Source organism: Papio anubis, chromosome 10 (assembly GCF_008728515.1).
Source record: "Papio anubis isolate 15944 chromosome 10, Panubis1.0, whole genome shotgun sequence".
In the NCBI taxonomy this organism is placed as follows: Eukaryota; Metazoa; Chordata; class Mammalia; order Primates; family Cercopithecidae; genus Papio; species Papio anubis.
Window position 1 is genome coordinate 89,138,648 of NC_044985.1, and position 18,023 is coordinate 89,156,670.

General features: G+C 35.8%; 1 protein-coding gene and 1 long non-coding RNA gene across 18 annotated transcripts in view; one reads left to right on the forward strand and one right to left on the reverse strand.

Annotated features, from left to right (window-relative positions):
- Positions 1-18,023, forward strand: part of PARD3B (par-3 family cell polarity regulator beta) — a 1,095,492-nt gene that overhangs the window by 701,969 nt on the left and 375,500 nt on the right. For all 15 annotated transcript variants that reach the window (XR_002516428.2, XR_002516429.2, XR_002516430.2 and 12 more), the window contains one exon: positions 12,812-12,856. Coding sequence is in view for 12 of the 15 variants with exons in the window: in XM_021924389.2 (XP_021780081.1) it covers positions 12,812-12,856 (45 nt within the window). In the remaining 3 variants the exon portion in view is untranslated. The remainder of the gene's footprint in view (positions 1-12,811; positions 12,857-18,023) is intronic.
- Positions 1-18,023, reverse strand: part of LOC116269238 — a 30,440-nt gene that overhangs the window by 1,926 nt on the left and 10,491 nt on the right. For 2 of the 3 annotated variants that reach the window (XR_004176710.1, XR_004176711.1), the window contains exon 3: positions 10,787-10,842. The exons of the other annotated variant lie outside the window; for it this stretch is intronic. This is a non-coding gene — a long non-coding RNA (uncharacterized LOC116269238). Of the gene's footprint in view, positions 1-10,786; positions 10,843-18,023 lie in introns of those variants that run through there. 3 annotated transcript variants of the gene reach the window in all.

Here is an 18,023-nt window from a genome sequence, read left to right on the forward strand (position 1 = left end):
ATGAGGAAACCACACCAAGGCACATTATAAACAATTTGCTGAAATCATGGTTAAAGAGAAAATCTTTAAAACAGGACAATACATTTCATACAGAGAGAAAAAGAGGAACAGCAGCAGATTTCTCACAGGAAAAATACGAAGGTATCATTGTGTAACAATATCTTTACAGTATTGAAAGAAAAATACTATTCAACTGGAATTCTTTAGCAAAAATATTTTTCAAAAAAAAAAAAAAAAAAAAAACCAAAGGACTTTCCAGAAATACAAAAGTTGAAAGAGTAAATCACTAACAGGTACACTGTATGACACATTAAAAGAAGGCTTTCTGGTAGAAGAAAAATGTTACCAGATAAAAATATGAATCTACATAAATGAAGATAATCAGAAATTAGAATTACTAGGATGAATGTGTTTTAAAATTTTTCCTGTTTAAATATAAGGTTAATTGTTTAAACAAAAATAATGACAATGTAGAATGGGATTTTTAAGACATATAAAAATATATTATTTTTTCTAACATTCCAATAAGCCTATCATTAAGTTGAAAATAGTATATGTCAAAAATACATTGCTACCAAACATCATAGCTTAGCTTAGCCTGCCTTACAAGTGCTCAGAAAACTTATATTACCCTACAGTTGGGCAAAATCATCTAACACAAAGCCTGTTTTACAATATACTGTTGAAAATCTAATGTAATTTATTGGATACTGTACTGAAAGTGACAACAGAATGGTTATATGGTTACATGGTTACTTAAAATATGTTTCTACTTAATGCATATTGATATTTCTAAGCCAAAAAATCATACATTGAACCATTTTAAGTTGAAGTGCTGTCTGTAAGTCCATATACTATTGTAAGATATGCATAATAACAAAAGAACACTCAAATAATCATATGAAAAATACCCAGAAGAAGGCAGACTGGGGAAAGGGAAGAAAGAACAGAAAGGACAATAGCAAAACAGTATGTTCAAGATCAGCCATAACAATAGTCACATTAAATGTATATGTTAGACCATAAAAGGCAGAGATGGTCAATTGGATAAAAAAGGCAAGTCATGGCCAGAAGTGGTAGCTCATGCCTGTAATCCCAGCACTTTGGGAGGCTGAGGCAGGAGGATCACTTGGGCCCAGAAGTTCAAGGCTACAGTGAGCTATGATCATGGTATTGCACTCCAACATGGGCACCACAGCAAGACCCTTACTTTTTTTGTCTCACACTAAAAAAGTGAGTCACAAGCATATGCTGCCTACAAGACCCACTTTAAATATAAAGACACAAGTAAGTTAAAAGTAAAAGGAAGGAAAAAGACATACCTTGCTAACATTAATCAGGAGACTACTAGGATGGCCACATTGGTATCAGAGAAAGTAGATTTCAGAAAAATATTACCAGAAAGTCCTTTCATAGCTTTAATGGATCCAAATCATCAAAACAATATAATTATTCTAAATGCTTATGTAGCTAATAGTACTGCTTCAAAAAATGAGAGAAAAATACATTAAACAACAGGAAAAATAGGCAAATCCAAAGTTACAGTCAAAGATTTTGACACTGTGTCTCAATAATTGATAGAACAAGTACACCAAAAAATCAGTAAGGCTATAGAAGATTTGAACAATATTATCAACTATCTTGACCTAATTAACATTTATGGAACACTCCACACAACAACTGAATACACTTTTTTTTTCAAGAGCACATAGAACATTTAACAGGACATACCATATTCTGGACTATTAAAAAGTCTTAAAAGTTTTAAAAGAATTCAAGTCATACAACATATATTCTGTCACCATAGTAGAATTAAATTAGAATTCAATAGCAGAGAGAAATCTGGAGAATCTGCAAATACTTGGAAAATAAATTATGTACTTCTTAATAACACATGGATCAAAGAAGGAAGCCAGAGAGAAATTAGAAAGTATTTGAACTAAATGAAAATAAAAACACTACCTATCAAAATTTGTGGGATAAGAAAAATTGTGAGATGTCACTAAGAGGATAGTTTATAACACTGAACTTGGAAAAGGAAGAAATATTTCAAATAAATGACCTCAGCTTTCACTTCAAGAAAATAGTAAAAGAGGCTGTGTGAAATGCCTCACACCTGTAATCACAGCAATTTGAGAGGCTGAGGTGGGCAGATCACTTGAGCCTAGGAGTTTGAGACCAGCCTGGGTAACATGACAAGACCCCATCTATACTGAAAATACAAAAAGTTAGCCAGGCATAGTGGCATTTGCCTGTAGTCCTAGGTACTTGGGAGGTTTAGGTGGGAGAAACACCCGAGCCTGGGAAGTCGAGGCTGCAGTGAGCTGAGATCCACCACTGCACTCCAGCCTGGGCAATGAGAATAAGAACCTGTCTTAAAAAAAAAAAAAGAAAGAAAATAGAAAAAGAAGAGTGCAGTAGTCTCCATCCCCCCTTGTCTACAGGGGATATGCCCCAAAACCCCCAGTGGATGCCTGAAACTGAGTATAGTTCTGAGCCCCATAGCGCTGTAGAGGGTAGTACTATACACCACAGTTGATCTAATAACCAGAATGCTTACTAAGTGACTAATACACAGGTATATATACAGTGTGGCTATTCTGCACAAAGGGGATGATTAATGGTTTGAGTGCAGTGAAGCAAGATGGCACAAGATTTCATCACACTGCTCAAAACAGTGCACAATTTAAAATGTATGAATTGTTTATTTCTTGAATTTTCCATTTACTATTTTAGACCATGATTGACCATAGGTAACTGAAACCAAAGACGGCAGAACCATGGATAAGGGGAGACTTACTGTAAATTCAATCCAAATTAAGCATAAGAAGAGAAATAAAAATTAGAACACAAATCAACCCATTAGAAAAATTTTGGTAAAATCATTGAAACCAAATGCTAGTTTTCTTATATAAAGTCAATAAACCATTAACCAGACTGATTAGCATAATATAAAACAAATCATGAACATTATTATGATTGAGAGAGGGGACATCAGTACAGATTTCACAAATATTCAAAGGATGTTAAGGCAATATTATGCACAATAAATTTGACAACTAAAATGTAATGGACAAAGATTTTGAAAGATTCCAATGATCAAATTCATGCAAGAAGAAATGAACAGTGTGGCTACCTTGTAGGTATTAAAGAAACTGAACTACAGCTAAATACTTTCGCACACAGGAAACTCCAGGTACAAATGACTTCACTGGCAAATTTGACGTGTTTCATAAAAAGAAATAATAACAATTCTACAGACATTCTTCCAGATAAATAAAGAGGAGTGAATACTTTTCCCCAACTCATTCTATGAAGCCAACATTACTCTGATACCAAAATCAGACAAGGACATTAGAAAAAAAAATTTAGGGTGATATCCTTCTTGAATTGATGTAAAATTTGGCAAAACACACAGATAAAAGACTGTGTGAAGACACAGGAAGAAGACAGCCATCTACGAGCCAAGGAGAGGAACCCCAGGAGAAATCAGCTCTGCTGACAGGTTGATCTTGGACTTCTAGCCTCCAGAAATGTGAGAAAATAAATTTGTCCAAGCCACCCTCAAAAATAACTAATAAAAGTTTAGTGAATTGAACCCAACAATATATAAAAAAGATAATATATCATGACCAAGAACATTTTATCCCAGGAATACAATGTGAGTTTAACATTTGAAATTGATCAATGGACACGTATTAACAGACTAGAACAGAAAAAGCATGACTGTATGATCATACAGTGGACACAACATGTTAGTGACATGACTGTGTGATCAGTCACAGTGACATCAGTCACATCAGTGGACACAAAAAATATTTGATAGAATCTAATGTCATTTAATGAAAGATACACATTTAAAGAGTACTATTTGGGGACACATTTGTGGTATAAAGAAGTGCAAGAGAATTATAAAGTATAAAATTCAGGATTGTGGTTACCTCTGAACAAAGAGGGAAAGGAATGGCATCGGGTTGAAACACCCATAGTGTTTCAAAGGTAAAATAATATTTTTCTTAAACACAGTGGTTGATACACAGTGTTTACTTAATCCCTTTTTAAAAAAAAAAAAAAAAACAGAGTTTTGCCCTTGTCGCCCAGGCTGGAGTGCAATGGCGCGATCTCTGCTCATTGCAACCTCCGCCTCCCGGGTTCAAGCAATTCTCCTGCCTTAGCCTCCCAAGTAGCTGGAATTACAGGCCTGTACCACCATGCCAGATAATTTTTTTGTATTTTTAGTAGAGACGGGGTTTCACCACGTTGGCCAGGCTGGTCTTGAACTCCTGACCTCAGATGATCCACCCAACTCGGCCTCCCAAAGTGCTGGGATTACAGGTGGGAGCCACCACACCCAGCCAATTGTTATCCTTTATACCTTACACATATCAGCGTTTTTTCATGCTTCAATATTTAGTAAAAGCAATTTTTAAAGCTAGTATTTCTGTTCTTGGCCTTTTTCTGAAATTGTCATACCAGAAAGACATTTATTTCCTGTATTTACAGCTTTAGAAACTCATAACATTTGCAGGTTGAAAGAAGAGCTGTTTGTACGAAGTGTTGAGTGTTTTTGGAAATATAATGTGATTTTTCTATAAACAGAGGGAACTGCTATTTCAGGCATACTATATGAAGAACAAGAGTGTGATTAGTGCCAACAAGCCAAAAAATAGAGAGACTAACGACTGCCCTAGTGATCAGTCATATATACCGAGAGAAAGACAGCAGAGTGAGACTAGCCTGCTAATCATGTGTTTTTCTATATTCCTACAGTTCATTACTCAAAATACAAGTGAATTATATTTATTCCAAACAGTTCTGTTACATTTCGGTCTTTATTTCGACCTGTCTGAGAATCAGACCCCAGTTACCTTCTCCTACTCTTCCTTGCTAGGAACTTGTCTGAAAATTCTGCCAGAAGAATTTTACAGTGTTTAAACACATTTATACTACACCATTCCTATAATTATATATATCTCACAATGAACGGTTGTCTCATTCATGAGTCTAGAACCCTTTGCTGAATGGACGTGCCCAAATGTGCTGTCATTTCTTTACTCTTAGACGTGCCGCATTCATTCACTCAGCAGACATTAATGAGTACCTGAGGGATGCTAGACATGATACTAGGCTGAAATGGAAAAACAAGACATATGCCCTGCTGAAGGTGTTTAATGTGAAACAGACCCGTGCACAAATAATTGAGATATTTGCAATTCAGAAGAAATACTATGTGTTGCTTACAGTTTGTACCTAAGTACAAAGTTGCATGGCCTACTTAAAAATCTACTTCTATAGCCGGGTGCAGTGGCACCGGCTGTCATTCCATCTACTTGGGTTGCTGAGGCAGGAGGATCACTTGAGTGTAGGAATTTGAGTCCAGCCAGGGCAACATAGCAAAATCCCTGTCTCTAAATTTTTTAAATAAATAAAAATCTTTAGATGTGTATTATGTAAAAATGTTTAATGTTGAATAGTAAGGTAAAATTCTATTTAAAAACAGTAATAAAAAAAAGATATCTGGGCCAGGCGCAGTGGCTCACGCCTGTAATCCCAGCCCTTTGGGAGGCCAAGGTGGGCGTATCACCTGAGGTCAGGGGTTCGAGATCAGCCTGACCAACGTGGTGAAACCCCATCTCTACTAAAAATACAAAAATTAGCTGGGCATGTGGCGGGCCCCTGTAATCCCAGCTACTTGGGGGGCTGAGGCAGGAGAATCACTTAAACCCAGGAGGCAGAGGTTGCAGTGACCCAAGATCACACCATTGCACTACAGCCTGGGCAACAGGTGTAAAAAACTAAATCTCCATCTCAAAAAACTCCATCTCAAAAAAATACATATATATAAAATTATATAAAATATATATTATATATTTATCTAATACATTATATATCTATATAATATATATTATATGTATTTATATATAAATATGTATTATATATCATATAAATATATATTTATATATTATATATATGATGTGCTATAGTACAGAAAAACTGGCAAAAGTGGTGAGATGTGAAAGTCTATCATAATCTATTTGTGAACACCTACTTCTGTTAGGTTTCATGATAAATTTTTACATCAAGTTGTCTCATCCTGTGAGACTTTATCTACATTTTACAAATAAGTTCCGTAAGCTTGAAAAAAGACTCAGTAATTAGCATCAGAATCCAGGGCCTTTTAAAGTCAAAGCTCGGGATCTTTCTTTCTTTCTTTTTTCTTTTTTTTATTTCATGCTACTCCCTTCCCCAGGAGTAAAGATGTTCTAGGTGCTTGAAGTTATTTTTGCTCCTCCCAGATTAATTGACGCAAGTAATTATTCACCTAAAACCTTTATTGTCTTTGTGAACCTTCGTGTCTCTCTGACCTTCCACTGTTCCTGAAGCATATCTTTTTCTTTATTAAACTATTTAACATATTTCATTCTAACAAATATGTCATTTGTATCTCCTCATTAGACCATGGGGTTGAGTATCTGATTCTTTTAAGAAAAACGGTGTGTACTGAATGGATTAAAACAAATTAATAAATTTATGAAGAAATTATTTGGATTTTTTAATACTCTTTAATGAGCTAAAGATGACAGTATAAGAACATATGAAAAGTATTGGATTTTCACAACTTTCAATTTAAGACTTTCTGAGGTTCATGGAGAAAGAAAAGGAATTTTAAAGAGATCACCAAAGAGTTGTGAATATATAGATAGCTGGATAATGATGAGGGGAATGGGCCTTCCTTTTTTACCCTATGTAACATTTTTTATCCTATGGCTGAGGGATGCATTATGATATTGGAAGAAAATTTCAGCTGCAGAGTTCTGATTAGCTTACTGTCAGAGCTGCAGCACATTCGAGATGCAGCACAGTGCTTTTGGGAAAGCTTGCTAAGATAAATGAGATAAATGTTTGCACCATGATCTTCTACTAATTCCCTAGCCCCCTTTTCAGCAAAAGCCTTGCTTTGTGTGTGTGTGTGTGTGTTTTTGTGTGTGTGTGTGTGTGTTTCAAGAGATGGAAGAATTTTTTAACACATGAAAACTCACAGTGCTGAAAACTCAAAAAGTCTTCCTAAGCAGAATCATTATGCCAAATTGTCATTGACATATGAAAACACTATAGATTAATGCAGTAATAGTTCATGGTTGCTCAGGAAGAAACTTAATTTACAATTTGAAACGGGTTTGCATTCCTTAGAAATTCTGGAAATCAATCAGTGGTACAGAAATTGATCTGCTAAAGGAGAGGAAAATTGATTTTTAATATTGGCAACTACATCAATTTTTTTAAGTTCTGAAGGAACAACTCTTGAAAACAAATTTATTAACTGTTAAGGGATTACTTGATATTTAGTTTCCTAGCAAACTATCCAAAGAGAAGTATTTATAGCCTCATTAGAAGATGTATTTTTATTGTGCCAAACATCAACTTCAAAATTGCAGTCTCTATTATTTCAAAGATATGGAAATCAAAAATTAAATGAAATGGAGTTATCTATATAAGACTACCATTGCATCATATTTTAGAGTGATACTTTGCCTCAAAGTATCTCAGTATGAATAGTGAGAATCTGAACACATTTGCATATTCCCCATTTGTGATATAGTGTTGGCATTCTAAAAAAGAATAACTGTAGCTGACGGCAATTCTTATCTGAAGAGATTTGTGCATGATAGCAATACACCATCTTCTGTCAGCTTAAGAAGAGCATCTGGGGCCCATTAACTCACCAAATCTGCCACTGTTCTGCAAATTTTTATTAAGCAAGTGTAGTCCCTAATAGTCACTTATGTTATAGAATGCGTATCAAATGCTATCAATAAGCAAGGGGATTGTTTTCCCCCAGTGAGAATGCATTTGAAGTGTATAAGAAAGCTTGACAAAATAATAAAACACTTTAAGTGATCACTATATTAATATAAATGTATCCTACTGGGAAGCCAATGTGTGTAAGTATTATGTGCACTTTGATGTTTGCCACTAACTAGTTCTCAGAGTGCCATCTTTTTCATAGACTTTTCCCCCTGTATTTTCTTTCTCTCAATTCTAATGATGAACTGGTTGAAATTAAGTGAAAAGACACAGACTGTTTATTTATGCTTTTTTAAAAGATGCCATTGATACCGGGCAGTTCTAATTAGCTTCAAAGGCTTACAACCAGGAGAACTAGAAACATAGGCCATCAGGCTGGTATGTTTCTCAAACAAGTCTTCCTGAATCAGAGAACACACCAGAAAATTAACAGTCTTCCCAGCCAAAGAGTATCCTCTTTATTAAGTACCTTATGATAATTAGGTAAAATAATATACATCAATCTTGAATTGAATATGAGGAAGCATGAAGTTAGTGTAGAAATCCTAATATCTAAATAAATCTGAAGAAAGATCAAGAGGAAGCAGTCCATGGTACCCTCTAAGTATGTAATAATGGTTATAATAAAATAACAGTTATAAAAATATTTATGAATTGCAGCTTCAGAAACCTGAGCATTTCATTGGTATCTCTTCAATTATTATAATATCCATTTAAGATAATCAAGAGCAAGTAGTACCAGTCTTTGGGTAAAACTGAAGGATAAGAAAGGCAATGAAATAACCTGTAAATACAAATACTTTTTTCAAAAGAAAGAAGAAAGAAAAGGAGAAAAAATTCTGTCATCAGAACTAGAACAAGAAACTTAAGACTCTTGCTCCATCAGCACTCTCTTACTCAATGTTTTGAATTAATACTTTACCGTTTTGGAATCAAAGACCTTTCCCACACCAGGCCCATTTATTTTTCAATCTCTTGTAAATAAGTCCTTTGTTTAAAATGACATACCTGTCGTATTTCATATCACTACCATTCCAATCACTGTGCTAAATATTATGCAGTGAAACTACTAGACTTAAGCTTCAGCCCCAAGAGATAATTTTAATAGTAGCTCTAAGGTAATGTGAGTTATAAAGGAAGTTGGGTATTAATTATAACACTTGCCATTTAAAAAAAAAAAAAACAACTTGGTGGCATGTGTAATTTTACCTCATTTTCTCATTTGCTACTGTTATTTAAATTACTTCCCAGCACTAAGCATGTGTATAAAAGATGATTGTTCCAAATTTAACCTTTTAAATAAAATGTATTCTATCAATTAAGTCATTACGGTTCCCTCTCTTTTCCATTATGTTTATTCATTTATCTTCTGTCCTAAAGATAGGCATCTGTGTCAGTGAATATTTCGGAGAAAGGCCTCTAATTTTTATGCCTATCACCCATTTGGATTTTCTACAATGTTTTTCAAATAGTTTATATTAGTGTTCGAGATAATTTCCAATTGTCAATTAAAATAATGATAAGTATAAGAAATAATAAATATTATTCAGCCAAAAAGTTAAGAAGATAATTTGTTAAGCCTAATATGGCCAGGGAATTTGCAAGTACTTAAATCAGCTTAGATTTTTTTTAAAAAGATAAAAACAAAACAACAAAAGCCTTACCTTTGTATGAATCCCTTCTTCTGAATGACTATACATAATAAAACCATACAGTCTACTGTACTTTCATTGCCTGTCTTCCACTGCAGAATGATTCAGGAGCCAGGTAAACTGCTAGATCATATCTGTTGCGGTTGGGGAATGATCCATACAATAACAATGTGAAAGCACCTAGTGCCCTGCTGAAGCATAGTATGCTCTCGATTATTTTCTCTCTTTAGTTCTTTATAATCCTGAGCAAATTAAATCACAAACCCCACAACCGTCGTCAAATACACCACCTTTACCACTCTCACAACTTCCATTTCTCAAATGTTTTCATTTATTGAGAATTATGTGTCTGGAACTGTGCAAAGTGCTTTTGTACATTGTTTCTCATTTAGTTCCCACAACTCTCTGTGTACTGTTTGTACTGTTTTTTTCCCCCATTTCTCATATGGGGAAACTAAAGCTAAAAAAGAGCTTAGTGGCCGGGCGCAGTGGCTCACACCTGTAATCCCGGCACTTTGGGGGGCCAAAGCAGGTGGATCACCTGAGGTCATGAGTTTGAGACCAGCCTGACCAACATGGAGAAACCCTGTGTCTACTAAAAATACAAAATTAGCCAGGCATCGTGGCACGTGCCTGTAATCCCAGCTACTCAGGAGGCTGAGGCAGAAGAATCGATTGAACTCAGAAAGTGGAGGTTGCAGTGAACCGAGATCGTGCCATTGCACTTCAACCTGGGCAACAAGAGCGAAACTCTGTCTCAAAAAAAAAAAAAAGAGCTTAGTAACTTGCCTGGTAATGCTGGCATTCAACCCACATCTGTCTGATTACTAGCTATGATGTTAGTCTGACTTTCTATTTTGTTTCTCATTGGTGATGACAGTAGTCCATATTTATTAAGCACTTACTCTGTGGTCTTCTAAGTACCTTGCATATATTTGCACATGTAATCATCACCACATACCTGTGGGGTAAGCAATATCTTCTTATGATGAGACTGAGGCCACAGAAAGTTAAAATGATTTGCACAAAACTGTTGTTTCCAAACAAGGATTCCGATTCAGAAAGATGATTTCTCATTTGTAGAATGAGAATGGATATTTTAGCTTGAACCCATCAGAATCATCAATTTCAAAACATATTAAACAAAATTATAGCTAACATTTATTAAGATTGATCACCACAGAAAGATAACTATTAATAGCATATATTCAAATAAAGAGAGTAGTTTTTTAGCATATAGTTAGTTGTGTTGTCTTCTATTCCAGGTTTCTCAGGTAGTGACTCTTCTGTGACTCTTACCACAAGTGTAATGAATGGAGTGGTTAAGAGTGCCATATCTAAGTTCAGGCCTCTACATTTATGAGACATATGTCAGTTTCTTTATCTGTAACATAAAGATAGTAATAATAATACTTTCCAGGTCGTTGTGAGAATTGAATGAATGAACAGATACAAAGTGCATAGCATAAAACCTGTATATTACAAGTACTCAGTAAATATTAGTTGCTAAGGTTATTTTTAATCATTATCATTGTTTTCTAATATTTTTCTACTTACAGTGTAAATTGATTCTATGTAAGTGCTTTTTAGGTCTGAGAAAAACAGAATTTGGCTCACAAGTGGTGCCTTATAAATACTTACCTCCCAACTGGAAATAAAACAAAAAGTCTAACAATATTTTTAGGCAGTTGGGAACAGAATAATCACAGATATGTAGTGTTTTTATCTGGAAAATACAGAAATCGCTTAGAAAAGAAGGGCCAGGTGGGAGTGGGAAGATTATGTATAGTAACTGGGTCAATTAAGACTGAATGTTGTGGGCAGAGAAAAAAAGGGACATGTTACCCTGAGATCAATCTAGTGTTAGGCAAAATGGAAGAGATTCTTCTCATTAGCAAATTTCCCCTCACCTGGCTTCAACCCTTGAAACCAGAGTTTTATGTACTAACATAGACAGTGGCACATGATAATGAACAGCTTTTGTTGAAAGTGATAATCTATGCAGAGATGCCTAAGGATTAAGAACTTTGCATCTATGTTCATGAAGGATATGGGTTAGCAGTTTTCATATCATGTAGTTTTCCTGATATTGGTATCAGGGTAACACTAACCTCATAGAATGGCCTGGGAAATCCTCTCTCTTTCTAATACATTTTCTGTAGAATTGTTCTTATTTATTTCTTAAATGTTTGGTAGAATTCACCAGTGAAGCCATCTGGGCCTAGAGTTTTGTTTGTGGGGAAGTTTTACGTATAAACACATTTTTTTTTCCCAAAAAATTACTATAGGGCTACCCATACTATCTAATTCTTCCTATATGAGCTTCAGTAATTGTGTCTTTTAAAAATGAATCCATTTCATCAGAGCTCTGTTAATCTAGAGTTAGTTTTTCCCCACTGTTGAGGCAAGACCCTTCTTCACATTCGAATGGATGCCCTTCAGTTATGAAGTTTTCCACTCTGGCTGTTGGAAATAGGCACTATTCCCAGCCCTATGTGAACTTCGCATGCTGTTCCTTTTCCAGTTTGGGATGGTTCTTTGCCAACTCTTGGGGTAATTTTCTTACACACATGTGATCATCAGTATTCAACTAAATATATGAAGAGATTTTTCTGAAGATAGTATTGCTCTTTCCTCTCTGGTTCTCTGCTCTGCAACCTCTGTCTTCTTTGGCTTCCTGGGATGGCCAGCACCATGTCCTCAAGCTGGGGCCATCACTGAGTTCTGCTTGGGTGTTGTCTTTCCTGCACAGCTGCCTGGAGGCTTTCTTCAGAGAATAAGCTGGGGCAATTGTGGAGTTCACGTCCTTTGTTTTCCATCTCTTGGGGTCACTGCATTTTGTTGCCTAATGTCTAATCTGTTGAATGCCATTGTTTCTTGTTTTGTCTAGTTTTTAAAATTGTTTCTGGGAGGATTACAAATCTGTTCCCTTTTACTCTATTTTGACTAGATACAGAAGTCTAATTCTTAAGTATTTAATATACACACAGACACAAACACATGTATTGCTGTTATGCTGAAAAAATTTTATTATATTGTATACATCTCTGGGTCTATGAATTTGGTTTCTCCTGTTGTAAACATGGAAGCAACGACCCAGTTAAAATAAAGAAGATAAAGAGAAAATGAAGTTATATTCATAAAAGATCCAATAAACATACTTATTCATAGCTGTTCTTCAAGATATCTACCAATAAAAGTGAGGTACCCCAGGGTAGGCTGGAAGAAAAAATGTTTCTCAAATCTCTGCCAGTAAAATTTTTAACTTATTATGAATCTATATTAATTTACTGTTTAAAAATTGTCTGATTTACAAGCCGGTCTGATCCTTGTCTCTCATTTCTTCTCCTCAGTGCCAGATGAAAGCAAGGTTCACTCATTGGCTGGACACAAATCGGGTAAGAAATTCCTTGTAACTGACTATATTCCCCTTCCTGGAAATCACTGGCTGTGTTTTAGTAGCAGTTGGAACCTGTTTCTATCCACTAGTCGCTGAAAGGCTTTCTAATTAATACAGGAGATGTCTCTGACTTCCACAAAGATGAATTATTGCTTGGCTGTGTGCATAGTGGCATAATGTATGCTGACTCAGAATGTTTGGGAGCAAAGAATAAAGATTGCCAAAAATATATATATAAAACCAAAAATCTTAAATCTGTACTCCAGCTGAACACTTAAAAAAAATTGCAAGAAAACCCAAGAAAGTTCAAGACTCTTTCCCATGATGACTTTCATATTTAAGTGGTAGGAAAAAAGATTCCAGAATAAGAAAGATAATGGTCATTTTTTTCTCCTCAAAAAAAGAATAGGATTTTTTTCTTTTTTTTTTTTCTGCCTGTCATCAAAATGGATTGTTCCAGGGATGTATGCATTATTTTTCTTTAGAGACATGAATGAGCTCCCTAAATATTCTCTAGAAAGTCCACAAAAATTTCTAAGCGTCTCTTAGGTCTTTATCATGTGTGAGTTACCTTCACTCCTAAAATCCAAGCTGTTTCTTCATGGCCAAGTAGACTGCCTCCTACTCCTTTTGCCTTCCTCCATCATCATTTATTCACATTAGTTGAAAATGTTTAAAGCTACTAAGCTAGCAAATAGTGGAGTAATCCCTTTCCTCTAGGGGCACATTATTTTGGAGGAGAAAATGTCCATTTTGCTCGTAGCATTGCCCCTCCAAACAACAGAAGGATTATGATTTGCTAACATCACTCCGTTGGTGAAACAAAGAAGTCTTTCCCATCACCAAGTGTCTCCTGTGTTTGTGTGCCAATTATGTTTTCAGCAGTAAGTGGCCTTGTTGCCTCATTACCTCCATCATGTTCCAGGGCAAGATTATGATTTTTTTTCTTTCTTCTTTCTCCAGATTCTCTTGTGATAACAGCAGGGAAGGGCTGGTTCACAACTCTTAGATTTTTTTTTCTTGCTTTCCCTAATAAAAAGCCTAAGAAGTTAGATCACTGTGAAAGAAGAGATTTCTGTGGGAGTGATAAATTGCCACATGCTGTTTGTTCCCAACATCCTCTTCCATTAAATTCTCTACTACTGGACATATTTTTAGGAACTTCAGACGGAAGTTATCATGACCAGGGAATCCCAAGAATGATCTATAATATCTTCATCTTAAATACATGCTACTGCTTGTAGTTCATATATATGTGTATATGTGTGTGTGTGTGTGTATATATATATATATACACACAAAATAATACCGGAAGATGAAAAGTCTTTTCTGTGTGCTGGGATAGACTTCAAGGCAAAAAGTTGAAGTCCTTTTCCTTTTCCGGAATGTTTATCAATTCGGTTTTTGAAAATGAGCAAATAATAAATTTTCTGGCTTTTTCCAGGAAATCAAATCTTATTCTAATCCTAATTGCCAAGCACACTGCTATTAGGTGGCAATTAAAAGTTTGTCACTCTTTTAAGATGAGAACTTTGTCATCTTTGTATATTGGCATAACATTTTATGTAAATTTCAATAATCTGTCTTTGCACAGTGTGATATAAAAATATTAATAAAGAACTATGCTAAGTGCAAAACTTGAAATAATAACCTTCCAAAAACTTTTTAGTCAAAAATGGCAGAATTTTAAAGCCGTCACACAGGTTCATTGCAAATTCCATATGGCAACTTCACTTTAGCTGATAGAAATAGTTCCAGCAGTCTTTATGTCACATGAACCACCCTGTTTAAATACATCTGATGTTTTAAAGAATATTTCTGTTACTAATGTACTGTTATTCCAACATGCACTATTCTTATATTTTTAAGTACTATTATAACATATCACTGCTTCAGATTTCTCACTGGGCATCTGTAGAAATGCTGAAAAATAACCAGACACTTGATAACTTTGGAGCAAAAGTGGCCTGCGATGAAAAGGGCTAAACAATCACCGAAAATCATATACTTTAGAGTCACATTAAGTGAGAGCATCTTGTAAAACACTAGAAACGGTTCTGAGAAAGCACAAAGCAGCATTAGAGGAAAGTATTCAACTAAGGTTCAAAATTTATGTACTCTAAGAACATACCCTTCCCTATTTTTTGTTTTTTTGGTTTTTGTGTTTGAGACAGAATCTCTTTCTGTCACCCAGGCTGGAGTGCAATGGCATGATCACAGCTCACTGCAGCCTCGACTTCCCTGGCTCAGGTGATCCTTCCACCTCAGCCTCCCGGATAGCTGGGACCACAGGCGCATGCCACCATACCCAGCTAATTATTTTTATTTTTTATTTTTTGTAGAAATGGAATTTTGCCATGTTGCCCAGGTTAGTGTCAAACTCTTCTGGGCTCAAGCAATCCACTCGCCTTAGCTTCCTAAAGTGCTGGGATTACAGGTATGAGCCACAGAGCCTGGCCACTCCCCCAATTTTTTACATTTCTTTCTTTTGGAAAATTAGTCTTGAATCATAATGATCCTCAGGAATTCATCCCTCACATAAAACGCAGTTCCCCTCTGTGCGTTGCATTTACCTGAAGGGATATCTCGTTGGGATTTGGTGGTGGTGGTGGCGGCGGCAGCTGCAGCAGCAGAGGGATAAGGGTTCTCTTGATTGTAACAACCTCTTTCAGTTACAAAGTCATTTTTTAAATTCATCTAAATTTACCTGTAGTCTCAGTCGGCTACAGGTCATCTGTGACCACTAAGCATGTTACCAGATCGTATTTTAACTTATAAATCTCTACTTACCTCACCATTGTTAAAAGGAATCACTTAACTTCTTTTTGTTGTAGTATTGCCCCCTTTCCCAAATTCTTTCTTCAGATCTTCAGAATATTTAAGTTAAAATATGATTTTTTTTTTTTTTTTTTGAGACAGAGTCCTGCTCTGTTGCCCAGGCTGGAGTGCAGTGGCTCACTCTCTGCTCACTGCAACCTCTGCCTCCCAGGTTCAAGCAATTCTTCTGCCTCAGCCTCCTGAGTGGCTGAGATTACAGGCGTGCGCGTGGTGTCTGGCTACTTTTTTTTTTTTTTTTTGTATTTTTTTTATGCTAAGAAGAATCTCTCACTCTTTCTCTTTAGCTATAGAAATGTGAGCAGCTTTTATACTATCCAAGACCAACAGGAAGTTAAACAAATTAAATTGTGTATACTGACCTAAACCTGTCATCCAGCCTCTTATTCAAGACGACATTCAACATTTTAATAAATTCATCTGAGTTAAAATTTCTTGAGTCAGCTACTTAGTCTGTAAAGAGCCATTTCGTGTCAAGTTCCATCTGTTGGTCTGGCTTGGGTACCTCCCAAATTTGTGACAATATTTTTGGCACCCTTTTCTCGGCTTAATTTTTAAATGGTTGATACTTCAGAGCTCAGATCCAATCAAAGGCCCAGGTAAAATAAATCTTTCTAACATTTTTGGCCCAAAATGTAGTGTTCCCCTCACCCCTTCTGGAATTATTCCAGTATTCTTGAGATTTCTCTGAGGACCTGTTTCAGGGGTTTCCCCAAAAGGGCACTGCATCTCATTACCTCGGCAAGGAAGATAGCAGGATGATTCTCCTGTTTCTGAGCTGGTAGAATCCTCCTCCACATATGAGAGGTATTTAAGTCTATGGTATGGTAAGACCTGCCCAGAGAAGTTAGAAATAAAATACCCTTTGTTTGGTTCCTTGAAGAAAAATCACAAGTTTCATAGAGCCTTGAAAAACCAAAAATATCTTTAACCTCTTTCCTTGTTTCACTCATTGAACTCTGACAAAATTCAAATTCTAGCAATGGCTAGAGAAAAAACAAACAAAAAAACAGAAAAATATATGTTTTTAACAATAAAACCATTTTTAAATGATTTAAATATTCTGAGGGAACATTAGGATCCAGAGAAAATGTCATCAAATTTAGCAAAGCTTTATTATTGTTATTATGCTTTAATTTTGGTTAAACTCAGGGTCTTAACATATGTCGGAGAAGGAATTCTTATTTTCTTTCTGTCTACTAAAATGACACCTCAACCAATAGTTTAATGCTCCTTTATGTTCAGACAGAAAGGGCTTATAAATTTTACTTTTTTTAGTGTCTTCTTTTTTATTTTTTTATTTTTTGTTTTGATTTACTGCTTGGAACTGTTTTAATATGTATTGACTGTCTGCAGAGATCTTTGCTGACCCAGCTCTTTAAGATGATGCAGTACTGAAGAAAGCCGATGAGTTCTTCTTTATGAGCTCTGACATATTAATTAGCAAAATGGACTAAAAAGCTTGGCTATTTCTGTTTTAATTTCTTATATTCTCAAACACCTGTCCATATAGCTGTAAAACAGGCAAGTCTGTGAAAGTAATGGTTGGCAGCAAGTCCAGACCTTTTCTGAGACAACTTTATCAATTAATGAGCAAGTACTCATTAACAATCTAGGGGGCTATTTCTATGTGCGGCCACTAAGTATGTTTGGTATCCTAACAGTTTGATGAAAAAACTGAAGCTCAGGGAATTTAAATACTTGATCTTGGCTGGGCACAGTAGCTCATGCCTGTAGTCCCAGCACTTTGAGAGGCCAAGGCAGGCGGATCATTCGAGGTCAGGAGTTTGAGACCAGCCTGTACAACATAGTGAAACCCCGTCTCTACTAAAAATACAAAAATTAGCTGGGCATGGGGGCCCACACCTGTAATCCCAGCTACTTGGGAGCCTGAGGCAAGAGAATCGCTTGAACCCACGAGGTGGAGGTTGCAGTGAGCCAAGATCACACCACTGTGCCCCAGCCTGGGCAACAGAGCACACAAAAAAATTAAAAATTAAAAATTAAAAAACTTGATCTCCAGCTGGTAACTAGTTTGGGGTAAGAATATGAACTCCAGTATTGTATGGTGGAGCTTATGCTTTGGGGCAATTTATATTTCACTAACATGTGCCTTATGCCCACATTCCAAAAACAGAGAATGCAGGAGTAAGACACAGCCCCTACATGACACACACATATCAAGATATCTGATACATCTTTACTTGCATTGTGTAAGCTCAGCCAGCTGAACCAGGACACAATAGCTATAATTTCTCTACCAAACTACTGTAGTTCCTTGAGTATGAGAGGGACATCTAATCTGATCATTCTTGCCTTTGTTTCCTTAC